At 32.5% G+C, this 20433-nt stretch overlaps 1 protein-coding gene across 1 annotated transcript in view; it reads right to left on the minus strand.

Moving 5' to 3' along the window:
* Positions 1 to 11654, minus strand: part of LOC129228460 (uncharacterized) — a 23563-nt gene extending 11909 nt beyond the window's left edge. The window contains exons 1-4 of the mRNA XM_054863140.1: positions 11645 to 11654; positions 7916 to 7975; positions 2422 to 2574; positions 1243 to 1437 (exon numbers count right to left, since the gene is read on the minus strand). Coding sequence (XP_054719115.1) covers positions 1243 to 1437; positions 2422 to 2574; positions 7916 to 7975; positions 11645 to 11654 — 418 coding nt within the window. The remainder of the gene's footprint in view (positions 1 to 1242; positions 1438 to 2421; positions 2575 to 7915; positions 7976 to 11644) is intronic.
* Between the last annotated feature and the right edge of the window lie 8779 nt (positions 11655 to 20433).

Here is a 20433-nt window from a genome sequence, read left to right on the forward strand (position 1 = left end):
GGAATAGAGTTGGGTTGATAATTCAAGTGCACCATGATAGTTGTTTAAGGTGACCATATGTCCCGAACTTCCAATCCCCTTTCTTAAAACTAGTATTTTGGTCCAAAATTTATAGCAATCACACGTGAGTTGTCCCATAAAACAGAAAGAGTGAATTGCATACTTGAAAACTGGGGATCTTATGTTTGTAAGAATATCATTATTTACTGTAGAATTTATACAGGAGCTGCATTTATGACAAAATAAAAAGCACATGCATGGCGCAATTTGGCGGCATTACATCTTGAATATTATGATTTTACATTATTACTTATAGGTTTTTTAAAAAAAATATGTTTACAAATTTGATCTGGTAAACGAGGTTCTACTGTACATACAATTAAATGGACAACTAAAAAAAAATTTATTTTTAATTTTATTGCAACTGCAAATTTAAACTGTAGTATCACTGAAAATTTGAAAACGGTTTTTAAAAAATATTAATATGATTTTTTTTACTTCTTTTTTCTTTGCGAAGCTAAACCACAAAATCTATGAGTAAGCTTAGAGATTCAATGTGAACCAAATTACCAAAAAATTTATTATTTTCTAGTTTTTATAGTTTACCACTGATTTTTACAGTGAATTATATTATAGTTGCATTTGTTAGTTAAAGAAAATTTATTCAAAAAAGAAAAGTATTGATCAGTATGAGTTACTATGAACAGCAGTACATTTTGCCTCTCAGTTCACAATAATATCATATTCAATTTAAAATGATATTTCCCCCGTATTTCAATAAATATTTCAGTTTAGTTCCAGTACGTAAATAAAATTCAAGTACATCTTCAGTATTTCAAGAATTAAACTTGACAACCTTACGAAATGAAAAAGCAGTAGAAACAAAACCAAGTAGGTAGAAGAAATATTTGCCTTGCAGTCAAATGAATGCTAGTACAAAAGTGATTAGACACAAATTATAGAAAATATTACCCTATAACTATAATCTATTTGATTGTTTCCTGATAAACAAAATAATCATTTCAAGCAACATAAAAAAATCCATCATTTGAATCTTCAGAATCATACTAAATATGATACTGAAAAGTTGACGCGAATTGAACTTAATCATTTTCAAAGAAAAATATAATTTTAAAATAATTTCAGTTTGAAAAATACCTGCCTTCTTTTTATAAGGAAATGCAAGTGTTAAAAAATATTAGCTTGAAGCAGAAAGCAAATTGCAATAACGGAAAAGTATACCTAGCTGCTTAGACACAGAATTATATTTTTCCTGTAATACTTCTTTTTCTTCTTTCAGGAGGTCAATATTGCTTTTGAAACAAATAATATCAGTTTGCAAAACATTGATCTTGTCTTTTTGAATTTCTAGATCTTGTAGCATTTCTTCAGCATCTGATTCAGCTTTACTCAATTTTGTCTTCAATTCGTTAACTTCTGTAGGAAAATAACAAAATTAAAAAATTAAAAGCAAGAAAATATGTCTGACATTTAACTAAATCTAACAGTTGTTTTAAAAGAAATGGAAGCTCTATAGTTAAAATTGCTCATTAACACAAAAGTTATTTAAATAATTTAAGACAGCGCACAAATAACATCCTATTTAGCAGCGGTAGAAATTGAGAAAAATAAGTTACTGGTCTGTATACACTTTTAGTGGTCCATTCTTGCATCCTGGTTTTAAATGAGAAACAATTAAAGAAAGAATATGAAAATATGTAAAACAAAATTATCAAAACACGTGGAGCCAATTAGATGCTTTCAACTGACATCTCTGAATGAGTGGGATAACTGTACTATCTACACATTGCATGTGTTTCACACGATAACTGATGATATTTCGGAAACTTCATTTACGCATAATATTGCAAGTAACACAATGCTTGCAGATGCCAGAAAATGGTGGTGGCTATCACTTTTAATATCTATTTCGACATCTTCAAAATTCTCACATTAAAGCAACAATTTTCGGATCTAATGTACATTTACGGTTAATACAATTATCAAATTAAATTTTGCAAATTTAAGAAAATTAGCAACTGACACATGATACTTTATGTGAAGTTGGAACTGGGTGATAACTTTTGAAATAAAATTTTTAGCAGTATACATTTATGAATAAAATTAATTGTAGCTAACACTGCTACAAAGGAAAATAAAAATGATACTTTTTATTTTCTTATGCTACAGTTTTGAAATTGTGCATTATCATGTATTTCAAAAAAAGGAATAATGTTGCGACTCCATAAGAAATACCCCACAATCCCAATTCGGGGACATAACACACAGTTTGGGAACATCTGCTGTTGACTATCAGATAAATATTTTATTATTCCAAACACAATTAGTAGATTAAACACAAAAATGGGAGGGATTATAAGAATTTTTCATTTAAGAGATTATGATTTCAACATAACTCACCTTTTTCCAGGCTAGCTACATTATTTGTTAACTGTTCACTTTGCACTTGTTTCTCTAGTTTTATCTTCTCATTGTCATTACTCAGCGAGTCAATGATCCGTTGAAGTTCATCAGTCTTATGATTCAGCACATTCTCATTTGCCTTATAGGCAGCTACAATAAAAAAAAAGGATTTTTTTCTTTAATTTATAGAACCTTTGGCAACAATATGTCTGAAACATGACTTGGTAGCAAAAACAGTGAGAAACTGCCACATTTGCCAGATTAAGATACTAACATTAACTTAAATTAACAAAAATAAGTAATATTTAGAAACTAAAGACTAATATAGTGCAATGAGTAATTTCAAAAATTTCAATATTTTGCTGTGGCTGAAATCAGAAAACATACACGTTCTACAAGGAAGGGAGGATTCAGGAGAGGGCCAAAGGGTCAGCTGACTCCCCTATGATGAGAAACGCTTTCTATCAAAAACTAAATGTTCTTCTAAATGAAATTTCATATCTGAAACAAAAATTTAAATTGCAGGTAACTGGTGGAGAAAACTATATTGAAATCTGCTCTCGTGGAAAGGTAAAGAGCTGTATTTGCAAATTTTTATTTCATTTTTTTTGCATTTTTGTCATTTATACTTTTTTAGCTAAATTGCACAAACTCGATTTGGTTTCCGCTGAAAATAAAGCACGAAAACAAGTCAAGTTCCAACATTTCTCCACTGTAAGTATGGAACCGGAAGTGTTTTTTTTTTTTTCCAAATATCTCAAAAAATCTTTTTTGCAGATACTGCACATTACCCTCCTACAACAGTTTGAGAGAAAGTCTGTTTTTACTTTCTTAATGGATGAAGACACCAATGCTGCCACTAGCAAGAATTTATTCTTGCCATTTGATGCTGGGATATGTGTTTGAACAAAACCAAGGAATAGTTTAGTGGTTTTGTAGAATCTAGAAAAAAAAGTGGGGGTTGACCCTGCAGGCCTAATTGAGGAAAATTCAATTTAAAAAATGTCAAGAAAAGGCAACGCTCAAATTTGGTTGGAAAATTTAAAGAGGTAGAAGTATACATTTAAAAACAAGCGAAACTTGCTGTTTAAATGCATGCTCTCTGAAAGTTAACCTCTTTTAGCATTGTAAAAGCCAGTTGTTGTTCCTTTTACTATGCAAACTCTGAAACGCGTCTACAATGTTTTGCCCATTTGCACTATTTCTTTTAAAGCTGTTGTATGAAAATTTTAAGGCAACAATGTTCAACAATTTTCTTGTTGTTATTATTGAAGCGAAAATTTTATCGACGCAACAAATATAAAAAATGTGTAACTTCAATGAGTTGAAACATTTGACAATTAAAACATAAACAGCATATTATATAGTAAAATAGGTTGTGTCTTATAATTTTCACAATGATTTTTATTAGAGTGCATTTATTAGTAACATACAGTCGAACCTCCAAATATTGAACTTCCACATATCAGGGTTGGCAAGTTTCTGCTGAGGCAGTTAAAACCTCTGGTAGAAAACGGTTAAAACCGGCATGGCAAAAACCACTTTCTGCCACTTTGCGGCAGAAACTGACAAAAACTCACAAAATTAAAAATTAATTCTTGATATACAACAGAAAATGCATGGAAAAAATAATTAATTGTTAACCAAAGTACTGTAATTTTATTACAAAATTATCACAATTCGAAATCAAATATTACATTGTTTGGACCCTGCAATTACCTCTTGGAAAAGGTGGTTTCAAAAATCTAAACAGGTTCTCAATTTACTACGCACAAATGAGAAGTTTTAGAATATTCTTAAAACAGAAGAGCTAGCAGACAATGCATCAAGGAGCAAGCAATGTTCGTGAAACTTTCATCTATTGTATAACTGGTTCACCATGTAGCTACTGGGGTTGTGGTAAAAATTTGACTGGAAAAATAAGTTTTAAGAAATGGGGCCAAATTGTTTGCAAAGCTGTGACATTAGGTGCAAAATTTAGGCAAGTAAAATTCTGGCCCTTTCTTCTTGAAGCACATGACATGATAATTTCAATCACGAACAATTTAGAGGAAGCATATAAGTGAGCAAATTACAATCAGTAATGCCTGTTTAATTCTGTATGTCATTCCTCTTTCCTAAGCACCCCTGTATGATTTTTTATCCTTTGTTAAATTAATCCAAATGCTGCAAGCCTCTGCGATTGGAAAGTTCCCTTTCTGAACTAAATCAAGGGCACTAGCATGAGATTTTTTTTTTATGAAATGATTTTTATTTTTTTAGTTTACTTAAACAAATATCATTTACTAATTACTTGAGTTATTAAAGACATTTTTAAGTTTTTGCCAGTTTCTGCCAGTTTTTACTGGTTATAACCAGTTTCTGCCACTGGCACGACAAAAATTAGTTTCTGCAGGCAGAAAGCCAACCCTGCCACATATCGAAATTTTCTATGTATCGAAATCTCAGCAAATTTCTATGTTCATTACATAGAAAAAGTTTCTATATATCGAAAAAATCTCTATAAATCGAATTTTTTCGAGACATTTTTTTCCACTTTAGACTTTGTCTCATGAAAAATAAAGGTTAGGGGAGAAAATTATGTATACTTAAGATTGCTACAAAACTCATAAGGAATCTCAAGGTCAAAACGAAAATCCCCTAATGTTGCGGATCAAGTTGAATTGCCGAAGAATAAAGATGTATAAAGGGCAAAAATGTATAATTTGTTATATTTTTTTAATTATGAACTTTCATTTTCTCCAATGCTCTTACAGATTAGAAATTGGGTTTTATACACAAAAATTAGCTTTATTTTTAATGTTTTAGGAGATTTTTAGATAAAATAAGATTGTTTCTATATATCGAAATTTCTATATATTGAATTTTTTTCTGTAATTTGCTACTTCAATATATGGAGGTCCGACTGTACTCTAATTGGTAACATGTACTCTTGCTGTTATAAAAATAATAATAAAATAATAAAAATGCAACATATCAGAGTTTGAAGAGAGCTCAAATTTTTCTTTGCTTTTCTTACACTTTACTGCCCACTGAAATAGACCCCCCCCCCCCCCTCAAAAATTTCTGGATCCGCCACTGTTCACAAGCCATGATTTTTGTTGTGCATATACGTTTGACATTTAATACATTATTTTTAACTCTATGAGGACCAGCTCTCGGAAAACGAAGCGCAGCTACGGGACCGAACGTTCTAAAATAGAACGCCGCCATCGGCCCGAGCATTTACAGCAGTTAAGCCAAACTGAACAAAAATATTCATATAAAATCAGCATCTCAAAATAATGGCTTGAAATTTTGATTTTGCTTAAACAATGTACTACTGATTACTAATTATTAATATAAAGACTATTACATTATTATAAGGAAGTGAAATAAGTAGAATACTAAAACTTTAACCATGCGCACGAAATTAAATGATATGTGCACAAAAACAAAGTTAGAGTTTGACATCGTGAGTGTGGAATCAAAGAAAAAGAAATGTAGCAAAAAAAATATGTTCCTTATGTAATTTTGATTAAAACAACTTAGATCAACGAATTTAAACTAGTTATATTTCCCACACGACAAGTCTCAAAACTGCTTCATAATTTACTCGAAAACATTCCCTTTCACTCACTTCGCTAACCATTTTTATTGCAGTTTTCCATTCTCCAAATTAAAATGAATAAATACAGAAGAACAATATCAGAAAGGATTCTAAAATATAAATAAACTTCAGGCCTCTTGAAATCATTCCTGTACTCTCATTGAATGGGGAATCCCAAAAGTCTGGAACACATACGCAAAAATATTTTAACCTTCCTTCCCTCCCCCATAATTTATTCAGCTAGATGTATATCTCTTTCAATTACTCGTAAAAAAAAAAGAGAAGCAAAGATATAAACAAGAGCAATTGAGACCTCTTAATCATATGCGCAGAGCAGTGATTCACTGATGTTTACATTAAAAAAAAATCTTTCCCATTGAGAGGCCCAAATAAGAAACTAAAGCGTGTACATGAAGGTCAAATACCATGTGACTCGAATATGATCAAAGTTATAGCCATTTAGCGCCATCTATTATCGTTTAAATATTCAATTCAATCGTTCCATTTCGAGAAAGCATATACGTGAAGCTGGGACGTCAGCGCCGATCAGAGCGCGTAGCGGAGAAGTGACACTGGGCTGATAGGAGAGGAATCGTTGTGTAGCGTCCGCGTGACACTGGGTGCGAATGGGTTAATTGCATGGGACTTAAGAATGCCCGTATTTGAACACCTGAAGATTAGCACATAATGGTGCTGATTGCTGTGGTCAATCATTTAATAATTTAAATCAATTAACAAAATTAATGAATAAATAAACTGTTAAGATAAAATAAGCAAATCTAAGGTATCACAAGTTAAAAAAGCCACCAAAATTTAAACTGCAAAAATTTACAAGGTGCAAAAGGATTGAAATCTCAAACACAGTATGCAATTTTCAGTGAAGTGAATGCATGCAGTGTTTGATGCTGTGTTCTTGATGTTGGAAAATATCCAAAAATAAGAATTTCATTAATGAGTGGAATTTGATAATGATTGTGGAAATTCAGTTAAGTAGACATCTTAAATACGACAATTATTTCAGTGCATTAAATTTGGCACCTTTCAGAAAAAAACCCTAAAATAGTATGATTTTTCTGGGAAAAGAAATGGATTTTTCTAGTACACAAATAAAATCAGAGAATTTCCATGAAAAACAGCAGCAAAATCTTTTTCAATGAAACTTTAAAAAATAAATCACAAAATTCAAGGGCTAAAGAAATATTTAGACATTTTTCGAGGTTTCCAAGTAGTTGAAACTTTTTATTTTAAGCAGTTTTCAAGATTTTTTTTGTTTTTGCTTTTCTTTACATCACACTAATTACGTAAACAAAATAACCTATAAAATAGAGCCAAGGTACATGAACTACTGAACACAGTAAAAAATGTTTTGAATTAAAAAAAAAAGAAAAGAAATATAAAACTGCATAACAGAATTACAAAAATTCAAAATATTACCTACAAAAATACATTATTGCACTTCGTCATTTATTCATACAGTATGGCTATGGTTATAAATGGCTGTCCTGCATTACGCAAAGTCCGATTTAATAGTACCCGGATTAATGTGGGTTTATTGTACATGAATTTTTCGACAAAAAATTTGATTGATACCAATGTTTTTAAAAAATCAGGTACAAAAAAAATTCATATGCAAAAGTTTGAAAAATTAATTATAGTAGCAAGAGAGTTGCCAAGAATTTCCCAGCTTATCTCATTTTGGCTTTTAAGGGGGTCTAGCACGAAAAAGATTACGAAATTATGTGTAAATCCAAAAGTTATCTTTGCTACTTAAAATTTCAGAGTAAAATTCGTGACTGGATATTTTTTATGAGTGAAACTCAATTTTATTATCCTTTTGGAGTATTAGGTATGACTTCTAAAACATTAAGACACCTTCCTATTCAAAAAGCTCCCAAAACTTACTTATGCTCTCAGTAAGCTCAGCTACGCTTTCTGATAAAACTTTTCTCTCTTCATGAGATGCTGAAATTTCATTCTTTAAAAATGTGCATTCAGCTTGTAGATTTTCTATTTCTTTCTTATGTTCATCTCTTATAAGAAAGGAATCTTGTAATTCTATTTTCAAACAATCAATTTTCTCCTTGTAGCTTTCTGTAATAAAATTAAAAAATAAATGATTTATAAAATATATAATAAAGTCAACACTCTTTAAAACAACCTTCCATTACTGTAACCCTTCCAGTAGGGGGACCAACGCATTGTAGTCGTTTTTGATGTTCCGTACATGCAATACTATTTTAATGTTTGTTAGAACGTCTAACATGAAGTGTTCACTCCAATTTAACGCCCAAAATTATGTTTCCATTTTCTTGCAATACTCAAGACTATAAAAAAACTTATTTAAAAATTACATGTTTTTAAAGGCAAAATATCTCCATTCAAAGGATTATTTGATGGTGAAAGGGTCAAAGAAATGGTGAGAACTAAACAAACAATGGATATTTTAAATTTTATTTATTTATTATTTTTTTTTTAATTCATAAAAGAGAAACTTCTCTACTTCTTGGAAAATGTCTTGAAAAAATACTGCATATACTCATGTATAAGTTGTTCCTCCCTAATTTTGGGTTGAGAATCTGGGAAAAAATTGGAAACCTGAGCATAAGTCGAGCCTCCTCTTATGTGAAAAAAACCGAGTATATTTTGCCAGTTTTTGAAAGTTAGAAAAGAGTTAAGTTCTGCAAACAAGATTTTCATAAATAGTTCAGTTTCGCAGTTACGATTTTTATTACTTATTGCTTTATTCACAACTAATATCAAGAAAATATTTTCTCTGTAGTAGGGCTGGATGATGTAGGAATTTCTACATTGTGATGCATCGCCATCCTTACATTGCGATGTAGCGATGCATCACGATGTTATTATTTTTAAAATTATTATGTGATAAAGCATCATCACTTATAAAGCAGTGCTAAAAGTGCAAGTTAGTGAAAAATATTAAAAACAAGTTTTGAGATTACAATGAGCCCATTTTTAATGCAAAAAAAAAAAGAAAAAAAGTGAGTAAATAGATGCAAAGTCATGCAGTCTATTCAAAAGCTCACATATTCTCGCATTAAATAATGTTGGCAAAAGCCATTATTTTGGTTCTTGGAGAGATTCGTAAAAAGCTTGAATGTATTTTTAAATTGTTTAAAACTTACCTGCAAATTTAAACCTATCCGAGAAAAATAGATTCCCGGTTTTAAAAGGTTTAAATACCGGCGAGCGTATAAAAATCCCCAAGTGACTAAACACCCAACAAGTCAATCACGTGTTTCGGCCATCGGCGGACATGACGTCAGGCCTAAAGAATTGAGGATCTTTCTGCTGAAAGCAGTGAAGAAGATAATTTTAAAATAGCAATAGTTAAAATAGTAACTGTGTTTTGAGATACTTTGAGATGCAACAGATGCAAATTTTGATGACGTCACGTCATTGCATCAGGGTAACAGTGATGGTTTAAATAGAAAGTCAATCAATCAATCGATCTCTTATGATTTGCTTCCGTTCTACAGACGGTTTGTTTTGATGTGAGCATGTGAGCTCTGGTTGATTTGTCCACGCAGGGGACGTGGAAGTTTATTAAAGAAATGTGAAAATAAAATTCGTTTTGCCTGCTAGAAGTGCAGGAAGAGTTCTAAAACAGTACCCTATGTTTGGAAGGCGGTTTTTTTTTAAATTAAAATTTAGAAAGAAAGAGTTGATGTATTGAGAATTAGGCTTAACAGGACCGGAGGATCCGAAGCTGCTCATCTTAGGTTCCGAGCTGGTCGGACCGTACGAGTTCACTGTGGTGTGAGGCATCTCTTCGACTGCGTGTCCCCTATTAGGGTGAGGTGACCTCTAATAGACTGTGCGTCCTCTACTACTGAATGTTCTCCTGTTTGGCAAAGAAACCAGGTAAATAATTTCCTGTGCTGCATATGGTGAGGAGTCCTCTACTGTGGCATGGGTGTGCCTGGAATGCAGTGACCATTGACAGAGGATGGTCTGTCGTCCACGAGTGGACGTGGTTTTTTTCAACTCAAAAGTTCATCCTATTGATGGATGTGGCCTTCATGTTTTGTTTGCCAAGTGCTTATGTGTGGACTTCCGGGTATGAACTTTTCCAATAGTTTTACTTGGACAGTACCAACAATCTGTCATTGTGTTTAGGGTTGTTTTATTAAGGACGTTTTAGAACTGAAATTTAGAGAAAACGAATAATGTGATATTTTTTGTTGATGTATGTTGGGGGGAAATATTTAATTTGTGTTGGGAAATGTGTCTTTACCTTAAGTTCATAGAACTAAATAAAAGGTTTACAGAACCCCAACATCAAAAAGCCGTGCAGTCTGCCAGTAAGAAATAAAACATACTCAAAGTAATTTTAAATGAATAACATTTATTAAAATATCACAGTATACAACAATAAACATTTGTTAAATACCAAAAATAATTTAGAGTGTACAAAACCCCCAATAATCACAGAAATTTCAAAGTTAAATTATTAAAAAAACATTTTTAGAAAAAAAAAACGCGAAACATTTTAGAAGAAATTGTAAAATGTCACCTTCCTGCGCTAATGCGCATGTTTACATTGCTGAAGACTTCTTGACCAAGTGTAATCGAAGAAAACTGTTCCATCATGCACCGGCCGATAGGCTTGCTTAGTTCTAGCAGAACCTCTTCAAATACCGGAAAGCAAACTTGTGCATCCACAGGAATCACACCGGAACTTTCTGGAACTCTGGTAGGAACGTCTAGGAAATCCAATCATGAAGGTCACTCTGAAGGACATCAATGATTTCAAACTGATGACTGTCCCACACCACCACAGGAGCACCGGTAAATCAATCCAGGTATAGGCCAAGTTTAAGTGTTAGGCCTAATTGCAATGAACTTCATCTCCTGCGAACCTCTTCAGCAATGTTGACATTTTTCCCTCCATATACTGGAGTAATTTAGAACATTCTTGAACAACAATTAACACTGAATAAAACTTATCTCAAGCCCAGCTTGAATTCAAAAACGTTGCATCATCAACGGCTCGAGCGCGCCGCAACTTCAATCAACAACCTAGCATAGTTGCCGAACCTTCAAAGACCAATCCCTGATTGGTCAACAAAAAATGGCAAGATGCCAATGGGGAGTAAACACAAACAAAAAGTGAGCACTGAAAATATTTCAATCAACCTATTTATACGTTCTATGACCGCGATACGTCATCCCATGACACACCCTACTTTGCATTGGAGATATACATCTCAACTATTCCTGATTGAGTGATTTAACAATCTTTCTATTCGTTTTTTCGGCTCAAAGTAGCCAAAAACATCTCAACCATCGGGTGTTACGTCATAGGATGATTCCGATGTTGCACGATCATGCCCGAATCAATTTCAGTTATCCGCCGCTGGGACACAAGACGCGGAGTGGCAAAAACATATCGGAGGTAAGTTTCAAAAAATACTTTAACATTTGTAATTAAATTAAAAGCGCTCCAAGATACTGAATAAAGGCTTTTAAGCCCAACAATTTGTTTATGGGGATTTGATTTTATAAATGTTGAATGTTTGTTTTTCCTATTTATACTTATACATATGTTTTAAATTAAATGTTATTTAAATTGAAATTCAGTTTCCATTGCTTCATTTCTCCCAAACTTACCATTCCACATCTGTTGGTCCTTTTCCCCCCGAGGCCCAAAAATAAAAGGTTTCTTGTAACCTGCAGCAAGGGGGAGGTGAGTACTTTAATTCTTAAAACATCCACCAATATATCTTAAATTATATTTAATCAAACACATTAAACAAAAATAGAGTGCTCAATATGGCAGGGGGAGGGAGAAATTACTTATGGCATCTGGTGTCTAGGGCAAATTTTGCATCAAATGGATTTGCTGTTTTTGTACCTTAGAGCCAGAGAAACGTAAGTCATATTATGATAGATTTACAGTAGAGAGGAAACACTTTTTTTTGACCCATGCAAAGAATCAGACTCTCGCTCTTTTACCCCCTGGTAAAAATTTGAAAAGGATTTTTTTTAAGAATTAAGTTCACCTGGCTCAATGCGGAATAGGCTTCTACATACAATGCACTAAGAAATAGAAAATCACAATTTTTGGACTTACTTCTGGCTCTGAGGTACAGATTTGTCTTCCAAACTTTTATTGCGCCACAAAAAAAGAGAATAAGTTGTTTCTGAAAATTTTACAAACTTCATATTTACATAAAACACTTAACTTTTTTGTGGGGGGGGTGGGGGTGGAGGGTTAGTGACGCAATGAATTATCAGATCTTTTGTCAATAACTAAAAGCATGTCTGCATTTCTTACATGTTTTAGAAGAAATGAAGGTCTAATTCTAAGCACCATTGTTAAGCCAGATTGAATTGACACACTGCTAATTTACCTTTACTGTAAAAAAATAGAGATTAAAATGGCAGCAATTTTGATACGATGTCTGTACATCGGAGTATCAATGCATCGGTTTAGAGAAAAATTCTAATCCGGTTTAACGATGAGGGATGCACAGCAGTTTTTGGCGATGAATCGATGCATCGCCCAGCCCTACTCTGTAGCCATATTACATTCATTTTCTTCTTTTCAAATGAGCAATAATTTCCATGACAGGAACTATTGGAAAAATTTGCAAATACGGCAATTCCTGCACTTTTCAAAGATGGGCTTTTACTATCTCACAACCAGACTATAAAAAAATAAAACGGAATGTGTGAGTGTTTACTTCTTTAGTAGTGTTCCCACTAGGTCGTTTTTGAAGGGCGCAGCGTCCTGCTCTTTTTCATATGGGCAGAATGCGCCCTGCCCTTCATTTAATGTGCAAAATGCGCCCTGTCCTTTTCAAAAATAAGGAATTGCTCCCTGCGTTTTCAAAAAAATATCACAAGTATCTCATCGGAACCCATGCAGGGTTCATACCCTTTAGGCAGAAAAAAATTCAAGCACTTTTTCAAGTACTTTTCAAGGTAAAAAATTTTATTTTCAAGGCAATATCATAAATTTGTACTAAAAATATTGTATGCAGATTTCATTTACTACAAACACATAGAAATAAGGCAATAATACAAAAAAGTATAGGAAAACAAAATTGCTTTTTCTACAACGAGAGACGTTTTGATGAAAGATCTACTGCGTTGAAAGTTTTTCTGAAAATGTTTGAAAAGTTTGGTCATAAAGAGAAGCAGATACCAAGATGTTTAATTTTGAGGTTTTTCAAAGGTTGCAGCAGTCAGAGGTTTGTATATTTTCTAGAATCAGCAAATTAATACTTTATAAAAAAAAAAACTTTCATAAGTGCTTTTAACTTTTATGGGAAGAAACTAAAATACCCAAGTTCAATGGCATTGCCAGAGAGGAGTTTTTGAAGTCACCCCCCCCCCCAGTTTCAACATTTATTTCCAATATCTATACAGTGGTTTATTACACTATAAGGGCGGTTAGGACAAAAACACTACCCAGAAAGTTATTTCAGTTTGCACTATTAAGTTCTAAAAATATCAGGTTTGCAAATCATTTATAAGTATGCAAATCAATTATTTGTATGTATTTATTAGCTGTTCAGCCAATAAGGCATTTCAACTGTCCTCGAGTAAATTTAAAAATTAGGAAGCAAGAAAAGTTTATGAAAGTCCACAGTCCAGTCTCTACACCTCAAAATATACAAAAGCAGCTTAAGCAGTGATAAATACTCTGAATGCAAACTTGAGCCTATTCAGCTTTCATTGATTAACTTGCAATAGACAATAAATGTGCAAGTTCAGATTTATAGAGCCATATTTCGAAATTGAAAAGATTCACAAGAAGTTGACATATATTATGACAAAAGTCGTTTTATTTTGGGAAAAAATGGGTTATTGTTGAAATTAGAATTTAAATTTAGAAAGGCAATAATATTCAGGTGTAATTGTGATTTGTGAGTTCATAAAAAATTACCTGAAAGTTTCAAAGAGCAAAATGGGGCGAGGGGGGGGGGGAATAATTTTTAAAACTAAGCCCCCTATTACTTGAATATACATATGTACAACAATAACTTTTGCTATGCATACAATTCATAAAATAGTTTATTAAGTCAAAATATTCTGCATAAAAATACCATACCCAGTGCCTGTCGATAACCAGCAACAGGCACTGGGCCTAGCTAGGCTGGTACTGGTCAATTTATTAGATCCAAATGAAGATGAATGACCCTCCTTAAGCTATCTACCCCTTTGCTGATTAAAGTCTCTTTCAGTAAGCTCCAAGTACCCACAACCTTAATAAAGTAGTAATTTTGAACATTTGAGGAAAAGGCAGGGCCGTATCCAGAGCAAGTCCGGGCCTGACGCCCCCCCCCCCCCCCCGAAACCCAAAATGTTTTGTACCGTAAAACAGAAGGTTTTTTTTTTTAATTATTTATTCTTTTTTTAAATTCCTAATGTCAAAAAAGGAAAATAACAAAGTTTTTTTTTATTCTTAATTTTGCTACTATTCAAAATTTATAATATTTTGAAGAAATACAGAAAAAGCAGTTCTAGTGCTCATTAAGCCGCAAGGCACACTTGAAATTTAGACCTTTAATTAGGACTTCCTGCTCTCTTTCCCAATTCAATTCAGGGCAGTCCAGCGTTAAGGCAGGCCCTTTGTCAGTTCGTTGTTTTTCTAGTCTACCAAACTGACTTCTGTGCACTTCCTCCTCCAGGGGCGCGCACAGAAATTTTGGGGCTGTCACAAATGTCTTTTTTGGGCCCCCTCTATATTGTTTACCCATATTTTCAACCCCAGGTTTAAAAATATTGGGTCCCATTTAAGCTCGGGCCCGGGCCAACAGGTGTCCTTTCTCCCCTCTGTGCACAATCCTGCCCTCCTCCCCCTATAACTCTTATAAAACTTACACTGTACTGGTTTCGATCTGGGGACTCCCCAAAGGCTGGGCCCCTATTTTCCGATTAGGCGAGTATCTTGTTACCAAGATGTGCCAAATTCAGCTCCTTGATACATCCTGAGTAAAAAATGCAAAAATCACGATTCTCGCGTTTTTGTAGCATAATTTTCAAGATCATTTTTGTGACTGATATGTTTCATGTCTTGCATTTATTTAGCGCCGAATTCAGTATCATGGAAGTTCTTTTGTTATTGCTTGTTTTTTTTCTTACCTCTACTGCATACTGTTAATACCTTAAGTATGAGAAAAAAAATAACACTTACTCTACTCTCTTTCATTTTCTGCACTACTTGTGATTGAAAAAAAAAGTTTGTTTCGATAAATATTTCGTTGCATTTATTTTTTAACTTAAAACGGGTGTGTCTTACAAAGTTATAATCATTTTGTAAGACTGTACAATCAACTTCTGAAAAGTGTAAATAAAGAGCTTCAAATAATTTCAACTGTTCGAGAGTCTTTGAAAATTATTTAAGTTTTTGAAATTCCTTGAAAAGTTCTTCAATTTTGTATCTTATCAAGAAAATAAAGTATGAATTGTCCAAATGGCCAGAATATTACTCTTCTGTTCTTATTTTCTGAATGTCTACACCATTTCTTTTAAACTATTTTGTAGAATTTTCATACTGTAGGGCTTAATTACTGTAGTACTTAAATGAAAAAAAAAAGGGGGGAGTAGGGTTAGTGATCAAAAACAAACTTCACTAAAAGCCGATATGAGCAGATGACTGGGTGCTTCTCTTTTCTCCTCTCTCGTTTTTCCTTTCTGTCCATTAATTTCCTTTATTTGTCGAGCAAGCAATTTTTATTTTGTTTCTCCGGGGAAAAACTCCCGGACCCCCTGAAATTATGGATGTTCTACATCCGACTTAAAGGGACACTCTCCTGTTATCCTTACCACTACAAGGTGAATAAGAAAAATAATAAGAAATTAAAATAAAATAACAACAGTCCAAACAGTGGAATCATTAAAAATAGAAACAAAAAGTCTTCTATGTTAACATTTTTATGAGTTTGGTGTGTCTATGTATACTATATGTGTGTGTGTGTGTTAGGGCAATGTGCTAATCCGGGCCCCTCCCGAAAATAATTTCTGGATACGGCCTTGGGAAAAGGGGAAAATTGGAGATATAGGGAGGTAAAAGTATAAAAACGAACACTACACGATTTCAAGTGAATAATCATAACACAACCACCCCTGTTATACACCTTATTTATTTTAGCAGACATAAAAAAATGATGTACTTATAAATAAAATTATATAAATCAACTCTATATTTAAAATACAAACTTTAAGTTAATTTGTTAGGTGCTCAACTGCTGAAATTTAAATTTTTTTTAAAAAATCTTATGACCAAAAATTAGGTAAAGATAATCATTCAAAATTGCAAAAATAAATAAGCAAATAATTAAACAAGACCAAGGTAATAAATTCTTTAACTCTTTAGTTATTAAAATAAAAAATAAAATAAGCTAATCTGATGTAGCAGTGTCAAAATAACTACTAATTGCCAAAAATATAAAAATATTTACAAATACAAAAGGATTGAAATCTCAAACAAGGGAAGCAAATTTTCGCGAATTAAGTTTAATGTTGTCATGTTTCCCATAAAATAAACTTATATTTTATTGAAATTAAACATAAAATATGCTAATCTACGGTAGCAAATATGAAAATAACATCCGATTAGAGAATATATTTAAATATTTGCAAGATGCAAAAAGATTGAAATTTCAAACACGAGAAGCAATTTTTCGCAAAGTCTGAGTTTGTTCGACGTGGCATGTTTCCCATGAAATAAATTTATTTGTTTTTTATTAAAATTAAACAAAAAATATACTAATCTAAGGTAGTATATGCGAAACTAACATTTGATTAGCCAAAATATTTAAATATTTGCAGGATGCAAAAAGATTGAAATTTCAAACACAAGAGCAATTTTCCGCGAAACCCGAGTAAGTTCAATGTTGTCATGGTTTCTAAATTAATATCTTTGTTAATTAATGAAATTAAACAAAAAAAAATAAACTAATCTAAGGTACCATATGTCAAAATATCTTTCGGTTGTAAAAAACATCAAAATATTTACAAGATGCAAAAGGATTGAAATCCCAAACACGGAAGCCATTTTTCGCGATGTTGCATACTGAACACATGTTCAGAAAATTGCATTGGTGAAATACTTTTTTAAAACTTCTAAGCACAATTCGTTGATTTTTGCGAGAATTTAAGCACTAAGAAACTTTTTCAAGGTTTTAAAACTTTTTCAAGGTTTTCAAGCACTTGAAAATGAACTTTTTTTTTCCAAGCACTTTTCAAGGTTTTTCAAGGGCGTACGAACCCTGCCATGATATCCAGCAATTTCATTTGCCCTGCGATCGGTCACAAAAACGTCCAAGTACTGTCATTGTCCCCAGAATTTCACCCTGAAAACGCCTCATAAATAAAAGAAGAAGCAAACACCTAGGCAGAGAGAGGAAATGAGATTCTCAGAATTCATACAGGCTTATCAGTTGGTAACAAAAGCAAGTTCTTCCTTATTCCCGGGAGGGCTTAAAAGGTGTGTGGGAAGGGGTCCGGTCATCTGTGAAGGGGGAGGGAGAGATTGTTTCATTCAAGCCCCATTTTTGATCTTCTGAGAATCAACAATAAGAGTAAAAATTTCATAGTATTTTCTGCTGTAGGATCAGGGGATGTCTGTTCCAGGAAAAGTAGAAGGGGTACTTGGAAAAAGTCTGAGCGAGAACGCAAATCACACTTGCCTTCTGCTAAAAGGAATGAATATTGATGCCAGAAGATAAAATATGAAGATTAGTGATGTTTCAGGCATTTTTTCTTCTGAAAAATAGAACAGAAGAAAAGTTGGTATGCTCGTGATAAAACTGGAAAAGGACTTAGGAAAAAAGTTCATTTTTGAAAAAGTTATGAAAGCGTATCTAGTGCTTGAATTCCTTAGGCAGTCGTTGAATTGTGCATTTTTTTTAAAAACATTTTATCAATACAATTTTCAATTTTCTTAACATGTGTCAATATGTTTAACACGTGCATCGCACAAAATCGTCCACCGCGCTTGAGATGTCAATCCTTTTGCATCTTGTAAATATTTTAATATTTTTCACAGTCGGAAGTTATTTTGACACATGCTGATTTATATTAGCGTGTTTTATGTTTTATTTTTAAAAAGTACTTTATTTTGAAACCATGCCAAAATTGAACTCTCATTTCGTGGAAACGCGCTTCTCATCTTTGAGATTTCAATCCTTTTCCATCTTGTAAATATTGTAATATATTTGACAATCGGAAGTTGTTTTGACATATGCAACCCAAGATTAGCTTATTTTATGTTTTATTTCAATAAATCATAACACTATTTTTGGGATGTTTCGCGAAAAATTACTTCCAGTGTTTTGAGATTTCAATCCGCTGCATCTTTTATTTAAATTTTTTAAACAATTGGAATGTATATTTTAACTTGTGCAACTTTATTTAGCATATATTGTTTTTCATTTTAAATACTAAAAAATTAATTGTTTTTAGTCTTGTCTATTAATTACTGCAAATAGGATTTTAATTATTTCCTCATTCGTTATCACTGATGATTTGCAAAAAAATACTAAATTTAAACAAATGAGCTCACGGTATTTTAATTAAATGTTTGGCTTGAAATGCAACATTTTTTAAAAAGTTTTAATTTACATTCACCATAATCTTGATGTCTACTAAAATATTTCATGGTATAATGCAAATTACTAGGAAGGTTTTTTTTTTTTTTTTTTTTTTTTTTTTTTTTAAATCTAGGAAGGGGGGGATCCGCAATTAAATATTGTTCTTCTTACATTGCAATTCAAAGGATTTTGAAATGCCTAAAGTTTTTACTCTTACGGAATAAGTAGTCAAATTTATAACCCAAAATAATGTTGAAAAACACCCAAAGCCAAATTTCAGCATTAGCTAAATGCCCCTCAGGGAGTGGGGAAAATATACTTAGTCAAGCAAACCCTTTTCTAAAGACAAGTGACTCTGGATAATATCACTATTCACTATATTTAATTCTGTAGTCAGTGATGGCCATTGAAGGGGGAGGGGGCTCATGGTACAGACTACACTGTTTGAACTTTTGCAAGGTGTTTTAAATTATTTCTCTTTTTTTGGGGGGGGGGGAGACGCTTAGTATTTCTTGAGTCGGTGCATCATTGCTCTTTGGAAGGGGGGGGGGAGTTCACCCCGCTGAATAGTGCCCTGTTTATGATAACAGCGCCCCTTTCATAGACCAGCACCCTGCCCTTTTTTCCTCTGGAGTGAACACTACTTTAGAATTTTTTTCGTTTTAAAGGGTTGGACGAAATAGGGAAAATGTTACATTTTCGAGTGCCTACTAACCTAGAAATTATTTTATTTCTAATGCCGGCCATGAAAACCTACGTTCTAATTAAACATATCAAGTTCGGAAAAAAATCAGGTTTAATTTATCACACACAAAAATATAGCCTACCTATATGCAGCTGAGATTCATTCATCTTGCTTTCCAGAACTGAATTTTCTTCTTCCAATTTGTTTATTTGATTTTCATGAGAAGAACAATTTTCATGGATCATATTAATTTTACTTTTCTGATTAATAACATTTTGCAGAATTTCTTCAAACACTTGACTTAAATCATCAGAGAACCTGTCAGAGTTAATCCCTGAAACCAAACAAAGTACACATTTCATAAAAACTGAAAAATAACATACAGATTTCATGTTAGTGTAAATTTTTGTAAAAGCACAATACATAAGTTTTATAATTTTAAAATTCATATTAATTACATCCCTTTTCAAAACCTACTTTAATATCTTGATAATTTCATCACAGGGAACACCCTCACCCCCCCCCCCCCACACAAAAAAAAGAAACAAGGAGAAATAAAAAGTTCATTATAACAAACAATAGCATGGCAATAGAATTTATTTAACTTTTTATTCAAGAAAAAAAAGCCTTATTTTAACCATTCATTACTTGGACATGTTAAAAGTATAAAGAATGGCACATAAAGAATTTACTTAAGTAAATTATTTTAGAATTGCATTTTAGAGCTCTACAATAAAAGTATTATTAATAACAATCGACGTTATTGAAGAAAAAATCAAACCAGAGATTTAGATTTTAAATATTTGACTCATAAAAAACACGGAATTTGGATCGAAAATTTTAAATTTGTGATTTTTATAGGAATAAAAAGAAATTTTATTTATTTGCCCTCCAAAAAAGCATAATAAGCATCAAAAAACAGAAAAATTCGATTCTCATATTGGATGCAAAGAGATTGCTTTTATCAAAATGAAAGTATCAAGTCTAAAAACGGCAAATAAAAGAATTTATTAAAGCAAAAAAAAAACTGTAGAAGGGTACTTTAGCAAGTCTACAAGACGTTATATTATTAATAATTACCGAAACAATCGTCAGAAACTTGGAAAATTTCGGATGTGGGGAAGAAAATAGTCCAACGAAAAAATCGGATTTTCAGTATTAACAGACGA

This window comes from Uloborus diversus, chromosome 8 (genome assembly GCF_026930045.1).
Source record: "Uloborus diversus isolate 005 chromosome 8, Udiv.v.3.1, whole genome shotgun sequence".
Lineage (NCBI taxonomy): Eukaryota > Metazoa > Arthropoda > Arachnida > Araneae > Uloboridae > Uloborus > Uloborus diversus.